Here is a 12,879-nt window from a genome sequence, read left to right as displayed (position 1 = left end):
TGTTATAGCTGCAATGCCATGTTTTGTGTTTAGCATTTAGATCACCTACTACCAGCACTTTGTTTCCCAAGTTGAATATCTTATCCAAATCATTAATTAACAAATTTCTCATTGGTCTAGCATATGCTGCTACCATCATAATATTTTTCTTCTAATTTGATAGCTAATTCTTCTATCGATACTATATTTATTTCCGCTTCAGTGACTACTAAGTTTTTTTTCACCAGAATAGTTAGTCCACCTGCTGATGTATCCCCATCTCTGTCCTTCCTAACATAATTATAGTTTTTAATGCTTAGTATATTTTTAATTGTAACTCCAGTTTCATTTAGCATCATGATGTCTACATTATGCTTATTACTAAAATCTATAAGTTCGTTTCTTTTGAATTTTATACCATTTGCATTCCTGGAATGGGAATAGTCTGTTCTAGCAATGAGTGGAAAGTAGCTCCATTATGTTGAGACAGAGATATATCTCTCTCTTCGTTCGTAACGTTTAGTTCCTCTCACTGCGCATGCGCGCACTACCAATCATAACAACGGCTGTCTCCAATCGAATTCCTTCAGTGTTCATGTAACCCGCGTTTGGCGTTACATTGGTTAGGTGTTGTTAGGTCAGTAAAATTGCGCACTTACGCAGTGAGAAGAACTGGACGTTAGGAAGTGAGAAAGAAATATATTTCGGTCTCAACATGTTGGGGCCATTTTTAACTGCGCCATTCCTCTTCCCATTCACGGTATATCTCCGTAATTAATTTTCTATCCTTATATGAATTCTATAACCTCTCATACTCCATTTTGTAAAAGATGGAGCTTGTTCAGTTTTGAAGTACCATCATGCAATTTCATGACTATTGTTTTATTCATTTTCAACGTTATAACATCGTACGTTTCAAAGGCGCTACAGATTTAGGAATACCGATACACGAATAAGCAAAGAAAGAACAGAGCAGTTCAGAGTTCGAGAAAAGCAACATTACGATTAGAAAAAAAAACAGTTAAGGGTAACATATGCATTGAAGAATATTCCCTGAAAGAATATGATAGACCAACCGAGGCTCTAAAACTAAGAATTTAAAGTTTCTCAACGTAAAATCTTTACTAAAAGAGAGAAAGAACTTGACGATCATTTATCAGTGAATGAACCTTAAAATTCCTAAATTAAAGAAAATAAACGTTTCCGCTATTACACAAGTTCTCTTGCTAGAGTTATGAATACTGGGGAAAATATTGAACTTGCAAGTTATTAGCTCTAAAATATTGATTCATATGGAATCAACCAGGCCTCAGCAATGTTAAGAGTAAAAACAATATTTACTGCATAAAGAAAGTATTAAATAAGAAGTATGTCGGCTAAAGTATACTAAAACGTATGTGAGTGGGCGTGTTGGATTAAATTCAGAAACGCCTTTCAGACTCTTTCAGAGTGTAAACGGATGTGCATGTTCCTCGAAATAACAGAGTGTTGGTCCTAAAAAGGACCGTTATTATTTTATATGCCTTCGGTATTTAGGCACGTTCTCCACGAATACGCCGAGCCAACTGGATGTCCTTTGGCATGATGGTGACACGCTTGGCGTGGATGGCACACAAGTTGGTGTCTTCGAAGAGGCCGACGAGATAAGCCTCGCTAGCTTCTTGAAGTGCCATCACGGCTGAACTCTGGAAGCGAAGGTCCGTCTTGAAGTCCTGAGCGATCTCGCGAACCAATCGCTGGAAGGGCAGTTTGCGAATGAGCAGCTCCGTGCTCTTCTGATAGCGACGAATCTCACGCAGAGCGACGGTTCCTGGTCTGTAGCGATGAGGCTTCTTAACTCCTCCGGTAGCTGGTGCACTTTTACGTGCGGCTTTCGTAGCCAATTGCTTCCGAGGAGCTTTTCCTCCAGTTGATTTGCGAGCAGTCTGTTTCGTACGAGCCATGTTCAACTAATATATCTTTCACTGTGAGCGTCGATAGAACCTTACACCATAAGTTTCAAACGCAGTATGACAGCATCAACTTTGGTCACTGACTTCTTATAGACTCGCCCGATTGTTGAGCTTGACGCTCATTGGCCAGACGGTAAGTGGTGGGGATACGCACGGCAGCAAGGATAAATACCCCTCGAATCCTAGATGCTGCGTCAGTATTACCCAATATTTGTTTAAGGGACAACACCACTGTGAAAAAAAAAATCGATTTTTTGAAAATCATTTTAATGAATCTTAAATATATAGTATTTAGAATTAATAATTCGTCGGGCCCAAGGCTCTAACATTTTTTTTTCTCGAGATATAGCGAATTTTCTAGAGCAATGCGGAGCACGCTCCGCGCGGCTTGGTATCCCGCGCGGCAGGCGGCTGACCGTTTGCATAATTTTATCCGTTGAAACGACGCCAGTAGGTTGCACGCTTATACCGGTTCGAACACGCTCGTTTCATTCTCAGATATTGAACAAATCTTGTTTTTCCTCAACATGAGTGACAACAAAGTGTTTGACGGCAAGAAGGGAGCGACGGGCCACTGTAGGACCAGGCTGAGATAAAAAATATCGAATTGAAAGCCGCCAAATCGCTATAGCTCCGAGGGCAAGTCGGAACAAGTGAGCACGTTCGCAAAAAATTGAGATCGTCGAGTGATTTCGAGGTTGCCGTAAATCACTATTTCGGCTACAGACTTTTAAATCTTTTTACCGTTTTAAATACAATTTCGACGCTGGTGAAATGTAAAATATGCGACTCCGAAATAAAATTCGCGGAAAAAAGTATGCAGGGACTCGGTTTTAAAATTGAAGTCGACTGTAGAAATTGTGGAAAAACATTAATTAATTCTTGCCCGATGATCGACAATGCGTACGAAATAAATCGAAGAATCGTTTTTACAATGCGATTATTGGGCGGCGGCTTGAATGGCCTAAGAAAATTCTGTGCATTTATGGATATGCCGCGTCCCGTGTTCCAATCTTTTTATGATTGATATGATGAAATTGTAAAAACGATTTCAATTGCTACGACTGCAGTGAGTGAGATGAGTCGAAAAAACGCAGCTATGCATGAGCAAAGAATTTCGACAGAAAATGAACAAACCGACGGAATAACCGTTTCCGCCGATGGATCGTGGCGCAAGCGCGGTTTCAATTCACTATTCGGAATATCGTCACTAATCGGCTGTAATACTAGAAAAGTTATAGACGTTGAAGTGAAATCGAAATACTGCAAAGCTTGTGAATATTGGGAAAAACAAGAAGATAGTGCGGAGGTATTGGGAGTGGAAAACTACCGACGACGAAGAGTGCCAAGCGAACCACACAGGATCCTTGGGGAAAATGGAAGTTGACGCGGTGGTGGAAATGTTCCAGCGATCTGAACAGCTGCATGGGATCAGATACAAAAATTACGTGAGAGATGGCGATAGCAAAACCTTTCTAGGTATTACTAATAGCTGTTCATACGATGATTTCCAAATAACAATAAAAGAATGCATCGACCGCGTACAGAAACGTATGGGAACGCGCCTCCGTGAGCTCGTAAAACAGCAAAAAGGTTTATCCGGAAGAAGCAAGCTGACGGGTACATTCATTGACGAATTGAGTTCATTTTATGGGTTGGCCATTCGACGAAACTCCGATTCCGTCATGAAAATGAAGCAGGCCATTTGGGCAACACTTCGCCATAAAATGTCCACAGACACGGAGCCGCATCACGAAGATTGCCCGGAGGGAGGAGATTTGTGGTGCTCGTGGCAGCGCGCGATATTCGAGAACAAATTATCTGAGTATCACCATAAGTCGCATCTGCCTTAAGAAATTTTCGAAGCGATTTCACCAATAAATGAAAGCTTGAGCAGAGAAGATTTATTCGAACGGTGTTTGGGAGGATTCACGCAAAATAATAATGAAAGCTTGAATAAAGTGATTTGGTCGATGGCCCCCAAGTCTCAGTCGGGAGGCAAAATAATACTCGATATTGCGACCGACATCGCAGTATTGAGTTTCAACGACGGCCTCTCAAGTCTGATGAAAGTTTTGGAGACCTTGGGGGTTCTAATCGGCCAAAATTGTTATTATTTTTGCGCGGAATTCGACCCGGCGAGAATAACTTTGGCGGAGGGCTCCATGACGGAGGCCGCTAAGGACGCAAGGAAGGCCCCCACGAGCACTAGGAAGGGGACGGCGGGATCGGACAGCATGCTGGAAGGACAACTTTATAGTGCCGGAATCGCCGATTAAAGGTAAATTATTTTTTTGTTCGATTATTCATAAATTATTCGGGACCAAAACTTCAAACGCGTTTTTCTCGAAACTACTTTTTTGACAACGGGCAGCAGCATAACTCGAGTAATTTTCATTCGATTTACTTCAATTTTTTACAGAATCAATAAAACCACATTATCTAGAGAAGTACATAGGATATTTTTGATATCATAATGATTTTTAAAGTTACATCGAATTTTAGATACGATTTTTAAGCAAAAAATCGAATGTTATTTTCAAAAGCGTCCCAATTTTTTTAAATTAATATTTTTCAATTATCCTATGTACTTCCCTCCAAAATCTAATATAATTAACGGAAAAATTTTTACTTTTGTTCCAGGACCAAATCTATTGCACTTGCACTGCTGCCCGTGGGAGAGGAAATAGAAAACACGGCGCGCGGCGGTGGCTCGCAAGCCGCCATTTTGGGAAAAAAAATTGTTTTCGGCAGATGAAAAGACAATAAATAGCATGCAAAAAAAATTTTTGGTCTGAAACTTTTTTTCCTATTGAAAAAAAATCGCGAAATAAGGGCGAAAAAAGAGGCGTCACAGTGATGTTGTTGTCCCTTAGGGGGTTAAGGGTTTGCACTTTCGAAAATTTTTTTGTCTTATCTTATTTTTAAACATTTCAAGAATATATTCCCAAAATTTTAAGTCGATCTGAGCAAAACTCTTGAAGTTATTGTCTAGTTAGTCTCCTGTTCTTTAACACTATAGCTCTGACAACAGCGGGCGATCGGAAAGGCAGTGCAGCTGTCGAGCAGGTATACAGCTTATTCACTTCTATTGTTCTGGTCAATTATCCTGTCTTTAAAACGGAAGATCCTGTTTGTTTAAAACGAAAGACGAGCATCAGTTTGTCGTTGTACGTTCGATCGTGCGCTTGTGATTTTATAATTTTGTCAAGAATTTTTCTGTAAAAAAATGCCGAGATTATGTTAAGTTTCGAGAGATAGCCGAAAAAGTGCAAGAACTTATTTATGCAGATCGAAAAAAGGCCTAATCCAAATAAAACAAATAAGGATGAGGCTACTACAAAAAGTGCATCATCGAAGAAAATAAAGTTGAATACCAGTGCGAGTGTGCCGGAAGACGTTGAAAAACATTACAGAGTCATTGATTTTTTGCCTGTTTTCTCAACCACCGTAAGTTTAGTAAAATATTCTCAGTGTGATGGTTCAGTTGAGATCAAAAGTTGTGAAAAAGAAGGCCTTGGCTTTCAAATTCAAGTGAAATGTGCCAATTGTGATCCAAGCTTTATACCGTCGAGCGAGAAAACTGGTCAACGCTATGAAATCAACACTAGATTTGCTTTCGTAAAGCGTACGTTAGGTTTGGGTTTAGCAGGCTGCAATAAATTTTGCGGTCTCATGGACATTGCAAGTAATTTTTTATCCAAACCGTCGTATTTGGATCTTATGAAATCGATGTGCTGCTGCGTCAAAACGACTGCTGAATAAATTTCTTCTTTCCGCCGCAGACGAAGAAAAACAGAAAACAAGTGCAAATTCGGAGTCTGACACTTTGACCATTTCTGGCGACGGCACGTGGCAGAAGCAAGGCTTCAGATCCTTCTTTGGCGTCACTTCCTTGATTGGATATTGGTCTGGAAAAGTTATTGATATTTTCATAAGTAGTTTGCACTGTCAGCTTTGCAAATTATGGGAAATAAAATTAAATACTGCTGAATTTGAAGAGTGGCACGAAGAATACGTTGAAAATAATGAATGTCAAGCCGATCACACCGGACCATCAGGTAACATGGAAGTTAACGCTGTTATTGAAATGTTTCGCCGCTCAGAAGAAGATTACGATGCAAAGATCAGCAACTATATCGGAGACGCTGACAGTAAAACTTACGGCAATTTAGTGAAAGCTGAACCTTACGGTGAAAATTTTACTATAAATAAAAAAGAATGTGTAGGTCACGTGCAGAAAAGAATGGGAAAACGTCTACGTGATCTGGTAAAAAATACTGTAGAAGATAAAGTTGTGAAAACAGGGGAAAATGCTGGTAAAACACGGCGAAATAAAGTACTCGGCGAAGAAGGAAAACTCACCGGAAAAGTCATCGATAATTTGAGTCGATACTACGGAGCAGCAATAAGGCATAATTGTAATTCGCTAGAAGAAATGAAAAATGGAATCTGGGCAACGTTCTACCACCAGCAGTCAACAGACGATAACCCTCAACACGATAAGTGCTCGAACGGTGAGAACTTGTGGTGTCCATATCAAAAAGCTTTGGCCACAACAGGAGTGGAAAATTTCAGACATAATTACACTCCACTTCCAGAGGATGTCTTATAAGCGATCAAACCGATTTACGAAGATTTGAGTAAAGACGAACTTCTGGAAAGGTGTCTTGGAGGTTTTACTCAAAATGCCAACGAAAGTTTGAACCAGCTAATTTGGAGAATTGCACCGAAAAAATTATCTGGCAGCAAACACTTTCAACGAAGGTGGTGGTGCTTTTCTCACCCTTCTGTCGGATATGAACGTCAGCGTCGGCCCAAGCGCTCATGAATACGCAAGATTGGAGGACAGCAATCGCATTGACAGGGCCGAGATCCAAGCTGAGCAGCAGAGCAAAGAAGCCAGGATAAAACAAAGACTTGAGAAAAAAGAGGCTGAAGACATCGAAGCTGATGCAGGGAGTCTACTCTATGGAGCTGGAATCGATGATTCTGTGTAAGTTGAAAAAAAAAATTTTCTTCATTTTTTAGCTCATAAACTTTTAAACGCGTTTTTCTCAAAACTACTTTTACAAAGTCCGTGTTCACTGCCATTTAAAAACTACTTGACCGATTCATTTCAAACTTGGTACACATTTTCTACATATAAAATACCTCCCCCCAACGTGTAGTTAAAATTTTTTTTACATTAAGGTGGTTTCCCACCCACAAAATGACGGAATTTTTCGTGGAAAATAGCAGCTTACACTTTAGATGGCCACCAACAATTTTTAAATGAAAAACAAAAAATAATCATAGAACGTTGCGGGAAGGATTTGATGATTCTTTGACTAATTTTTAATGGTTTTTGATTTCAGATAATTTCCGACCGAGATATAGTGAACACCGCAAATTGTTATTTTTCTAAGACGTTCTGGGGCAAGCTCTGTCACCGGATTATTTTTCAATATTTCTGCATGAAAAATTTACAGAATATTGTTAAAAGTATTCTTAATAATGTACGAAAGGTTTGAATAAATTTGCTCAATCCATACTTTATCAGGGATCTCTGGCATCTCTGGCCTGATTTACGAAGAGACCCGTGGTGTTCTTAAAATCTTTCTGGAAAATGTCATCCGTGATGCAGTTACGTTCACCGATCATGCCAAGAGAAAAACCGTCACTGCCATGGACGTGGTCTATGCGCTGAAACGTCAAGGAGGCACTCTCTATGGCTTTGGTGGTTCATTTTTTTCTCCGGTTCTCAACTACTCTTCGTACACAAGGGCCCTTTTCAGGGCCACCAACTTTTTCAATACGTAAATGGAGCAAACCGTTTTACAATAGTATGCACTAATTAATTTGAATTCCTCACCTCTTTCACGAATCAAGATTTAGATTATATTATGGTTTTTGTTCGAATAATAATATAGCTAATATCTAATTCATATAATTATTTTTGCAACAGTGTCTTTAATGACTTCTATGTTTTATTTGTTCGTCTGTTAAGGGGAGAAAACCATTTACAATTTTAAAAAAATCAATTTTTTTCTCATACTTCGAAAGTATAATATATTAAGAATATACTGGAAAAAGGAAAAATCTAAATATTAAAAATGTACGGAGTTGCACATAGTCGAGAGCGCCGGGGTCCGCATACTGTAAACAAGACCTCTGTTAAGTTAGCCCATCATTATGGTCATTTCAGAAAAATAGTTGGAGTTCTGATTACCCGCAGAAGAGTTCTAGAGTTCCTGATGGTTTTTAGAAATAGTTCTGTCGATTAAATGTGGAAAATCGCGATTTTAAAAAATGAGGGGTTTACTTCACGGCGCTCACCATTTTTGAAAAAATGTAATTTGTTTGGGAGTTCTGAATAGATTACCAATAGTTCTACAGTTCCCTGTACTTTTTATCAATAGTTCCAGTCATTATCCGCTTGAAAATCTTCGAAGTCACAGAACTCTTTCAATTGTAATTGCTCAGCTTTTTCCCATCTGAATTATCGATAGAACTATTTGAGAACTATCCAGAACTCCCATCAGAACTCCTGGAACTCTTCATTTTTTTTTTGACTGACTTGAGTAGCGATAAACAGAAATGAGGCAAGCAATACGATGAGACAAGTTCAAGAAAAAGATAGTTGGAATAAAAAAAATATAAATTACTAACCGCACTTATATTCGATGTTTTTGGTTTTTTTCTTCAATTGTTAGGTCAAGTATTATGATAAAACTTCAATAAAAAAATAGTTAAGTTTAATAAAATACAAGTACAATACACAGGTTATTTACAGTTATAACAAGTTTCGTATTTCATGTGTTTGTAATCTTGTTGAAAATTTCTTAAACATCTTGTTTGTTATAGCAATATTTTTATGCCTTAACGTAAAGAAGAACATAAGGATATACTCTGTCCTTACTACTTGCACAGGAACGATTACTCAATAAGTTGTATACGTACCAATACAGTACCAATTTAGTCCTGCATTCGTTGAAAAAAAAATGAAGAGTTCCGGGAGTTCTGGGTAGTTCTCAAAGAGCTCTATCGATAATTCTTATGGTAAAAAGCTGAGAAATTAAAATTGAAAGAGTTCTGTGATTTCAAAGATTCTCCGTAGCAAGTAGGATAAATTCGAAAAACAAAAAAATGAAGAGTTTCGGGAGTTCTGATGGGAGTTCCTGATAGTTCTCAAAAGAGTTCTATAAAACGAATACCTGGACTTAATTAATCCATCCAGTATTTCAGGAGTATCGGATTTTATACGATTAATTGATTTTTTGAAATACTTATTTGACATCGTTTTTTTTTGACGGAATCTGGGTATGTATTGTACCCAAAACCTATAGGGAACTGTAGAACTCTTTGAGAACTATTCGGAACACTAAAAAAAAAACGATTTTCTAAAAGATGGTGGGCTGACGCATTTTTTCAAACTTTATTTTCAAGCGGATAATGACCCGAACTATTGATAAAAAGTACAGGGAACTGTAGAACTCTTTGAGAACTATTCGGAACACTAAAAAAAAAACGATTTTCTAAAAGATGGTGGGCTGACGCATTTTTTCAAACTTTATTTTCAAGCGGATAATGACCCGAACTATTGATAAAAAGTACAGAGAACTGTAGAACTATTGTTAATCTATTCAGGACTGCCCAAAAAATTACATTTTTTCAAAACTGGGGGCGGGGGCCCTGGAGTTGGCCCCCCCATTTTCAAATATTGCAATTTTTTGTATTTAATCGACAGAACTATTTCTGAAAACTGTCAGGAACTCTAGAGCTCTTCTGGGGGCAAGCAGAACTCTAACTTTTTTAAATTAATTTTCATAATGAGAAGCCAAATTCAAAGAGGTGTAAATAAGCTAGTCAGGTAGCCGGAGCGCTTGGGGTGGAGCCTTTCACAAATACTTTTGTCTAATTGTTTTGTCCTATAAGTTTTGGCAGAGAATTGACTATATTTAAAGCGGGAATACCCTTACATTGTATTGATAGACCGTTATATATATATAGCGAGTAACTGCAGGTATACGGATCGAACGTTGTCCAAGCATTAGAATCAGTTTAACTGGAAACGCCAAACTATCCTAAATGCCAATCCTTTCCTAATCCTTTAAATGCCAAACTATCCTAAAGGAACTCGAGGTAACATCGCTCGAAGATATTCTAGAAAAAGAGATTATCAAGGTAATCAATGTACAGATAAGTACAGAGAGAGTTTCGGGCCGAGTACAAGTGACGATGCAAGTGCGAGTGAGAAAAGATTACAGACTGCCAGCAGTGAGGATATCCGTACAAATCCTTCGCACGGATACAGAATTATTGAGGTTTTCACTGTGTTTACTGCTCTGTCAAAAATTTTGATTTGTTCTACATGCAAGCAAAGAATAAGTTTTGAAGAGTTAGGGTCGAGAGGCCTAGGTTTTAAAATTGTCGTTACGTGTCGGTGTGGTAATAAAGAAATTATCTCAGGACCATTTACTGATACTAGTTACGAAATAAATCGAAGGATAGTGTTAGTCATGAGACTTTTGGGTGTTGCAAGAGAAGGAATAAATGTATTTTGCAATCTTATGGACATGTGCACTGGATTGAGTCAAGGCAGTTACACTACAATTGCCGAGCATATTCATGCAGCTGCTAAGTCATCATTTGAATTTGTTTCACAAAATGCTGTTAAAAAAGAGATAGAAAAAAATATTGAACATGGAAGGGAAGAAAATGATCTGAAAGTCTCTGGTGACAGTACATGGAAAAAGCGTGGGTTCAAATCATGGCATGGTGTTACAACGCTCATAGGTGATTGATTTGGTTGTAAAAAGCAGTTATTGCCAAGATTGTACGTCCTGGAAAGATAAGACTCATAGTAAAGAATATCGTAAATGGTTTGAGTATCAGGAAGAAAAATTCATGAACAGTCACGAGGGCTCATCGGGAAAAATGGAGGTTGATGCTATGAAAGAAATGTTTTCAACATCGGAAGAGAAGTTCGGCGTAAAATATTTAAAAAATTTCATTCTAGAATTGGATCCTTATGGTAACGAGCTGAATGTTGTAAAAAGCAAGTGTATTGACCACGTTGAAAAGAGAATGGACACCAGATTTCGAAATGTAAGAAAAGAAAAAAAACTTTCGGGAAAAGGAAAGTTGACGGATAAGGTTGTAAAAAAACTCACAAAATATGATGGTTTAGGTATTCAGAGAAACGTAAATAGTGTTGAAAATATGAAAAAAGAAATTATGGCCACTTGTTATCATATTTTTTTAACAAAAGACGAGCCGAATCATGGAAACTGCCCGACTGGAGCCGAGAGCTGGTGCAAGTGGCAGAAAGCTATCGCTTTAAAAAAAGATCCAAAACTTGAAAATCTTATTCCATTACTTCGCGAAGAGATGAAAGAGCATCTCCTACAAATTTATAAAGAATTATCTAGGGATGATTTACTGGAAAGATGCTTGGGTGGCGATACAAAGGATGCCAATGAAAGTTTTAACGCGACAGTTTGGCAATTATCTCCAAAGCACGTGCATTCTGGATTAAAAATTATTGAAATCTCAGCCTATATTACTGCTGGGATATTTAATGAAGGCTATACCTCCATTCTTAGAATTATGAATAACTTAAGTATCATTGTTGGCACCTACTCGAAAGTTTTCGCTGAAAACACCGATGAGGTGCGAGTAGCGAGGAAGAGTCGGATGAGTCTTTGTGAGACAAAAGCAGCTCGTATAGTCAGAAAACAACAGCAAATGGAAGATAATCAGCTTTTCGAGGAGGCTGAAGGTTTATTATATACGTCTGCAATCGCTGATTGATCGATAAGACACTAAAACTAATAGCTTTATCGTATTGAAACTTTAAACGCGATTATTTCGAAACTACATTTTCAAAAACTGCTCGTGCTGTAACTCAAATAGTTATTGATCGATCTGGCTGAATTTTTGGGAGGTTTCTGTCTGTAACATTATCAGAAAGATGTACGTAAAGTTTTAAAGATATCGCTTAAATAAATTACTTTTTTGGGGTAAAAATTGTCGAAAAAATAATCGAAAATTTGAACATTTCATTAAACAGCCTACTTAATTTTTAATTTTATACTATTTCATCGTTTTATAGGTTTATCCCTCCCCTGCACATGTCAGTAATCGGAAAAAAAATTGTTTTTTTTTTGGTTTCAGATTAATACAAAAAATGTTACAAATGCAGCACCTTTTGGTGCCACGTAAAAGACGCTTGGAGAAATACCGTAGAGAGCCGCTATTTTGTCTTAAAACAAAAAAAAGTTTTTCTACGCTTCAAAAGTGGAGTAAAACGATATTAAAATTTAAAAATGATGCGATTATTTATCACCTTCAAAAAAAATTCATAAAAAATGACTCATTTTCGGGCGTCTAAATGGTTTGCTCCCCTTAATGTAGTTTGAGCATATTTTAGAAATAATTTAACATTAATATAAAAATATTAATCAATGATGATAAGAATGACATTGTTATAAAATCTAATCATTGTTATAAACTCTAATCTAATCTAAAATAAAATCTAATCAAACTGAATATTTATAAAATGTTCTGTGTATAAACACAGATGAATATGTATCATAAATAAAGATTGTTATATGTAGACACGTAGCTGAATACTGTCGGCAAGGTCCATACCACGTTGAATACACAAGTTCTCGTCCGATCACTTAAGTTTAAGCAACGTTGGGCGCGGTCAGTACTTGGATGGGTGACCGCTTGGGAACACCGCGTGTCCTTGCCCCCCCCCCCCTAAAAACACTTCTTTTTGAAAAATCTTTATATGAAATCAATAATTTTAAACTCTTTGGAATGATTGGCAACGTTTCTTAGGTATAAAGAATTAGTTATGTATTCAGTTAGTCACTGTAGGTGGTTGGTACTACCTCGAAATCGACGGTCGTACCTGCCTCCATTGATTGTTGCAACGTCGTAAACCGAACCGGTATTA

At 37.7% G+C, this 12,879-nt stretch overlaps 1 protein-coding gene and 1 non-coding gene across 2 annotated transcripts; one reads left to right on the top strand and one right to left on the bottom strand.

Annotated features, from left to right (window-relative positions):
- Positions 1-1,506: 1,506 nt before the first annotated feature.
- Positions 1,507-1,938, bottom strand: LOC107272284 (histone H3). Its single transcript, XM_015749294.2, has one exon. It carries the CDS (start codon positions 1,920-1,922, stop codon positions 1,512-1,514), a length of 411 nt encoding a protein of 136 aa, XP_015604780.1. The 5' UTR covers positions 1,923-1,938; the 3' UTR covers positions 1,507-1,511.
- Positions 1,939-12,552: 10,614 nt separating this feature from the next.
- On the top strand, positions 12,553-12,672 carry LOC112495033. Its single transcript, XR_003061155.1, has one exon. It is a non-coding gene; the product is annotated as a 5S ribosomal RNA (ribosomal RNA).
- The last annotated feature ends 207 nt before the right edge of the window (positions 12,673-12,879 follow it).

The sequence above is a fragment of the Cephus cinctus genome, unplaced genomic scaffold, assembly GCF_000341935.2.
Source record: "Cephus cinctus unplaced genomic scaffold, Ccin1 Ccin1_scaffold1154, whole genome shotgun sequence".
Lineage (NCBI taxonomy): Eukaryota > Metazoa > Arthropoda > Insecta > Hymenoptera > Cephidae > Cephus > Cephus cinctus.
The sequence above is the reverse complement of the archived record's forward strand: the minus strand, read 5'-3'. Positions and strand labels throughout refer to the sequence as shown.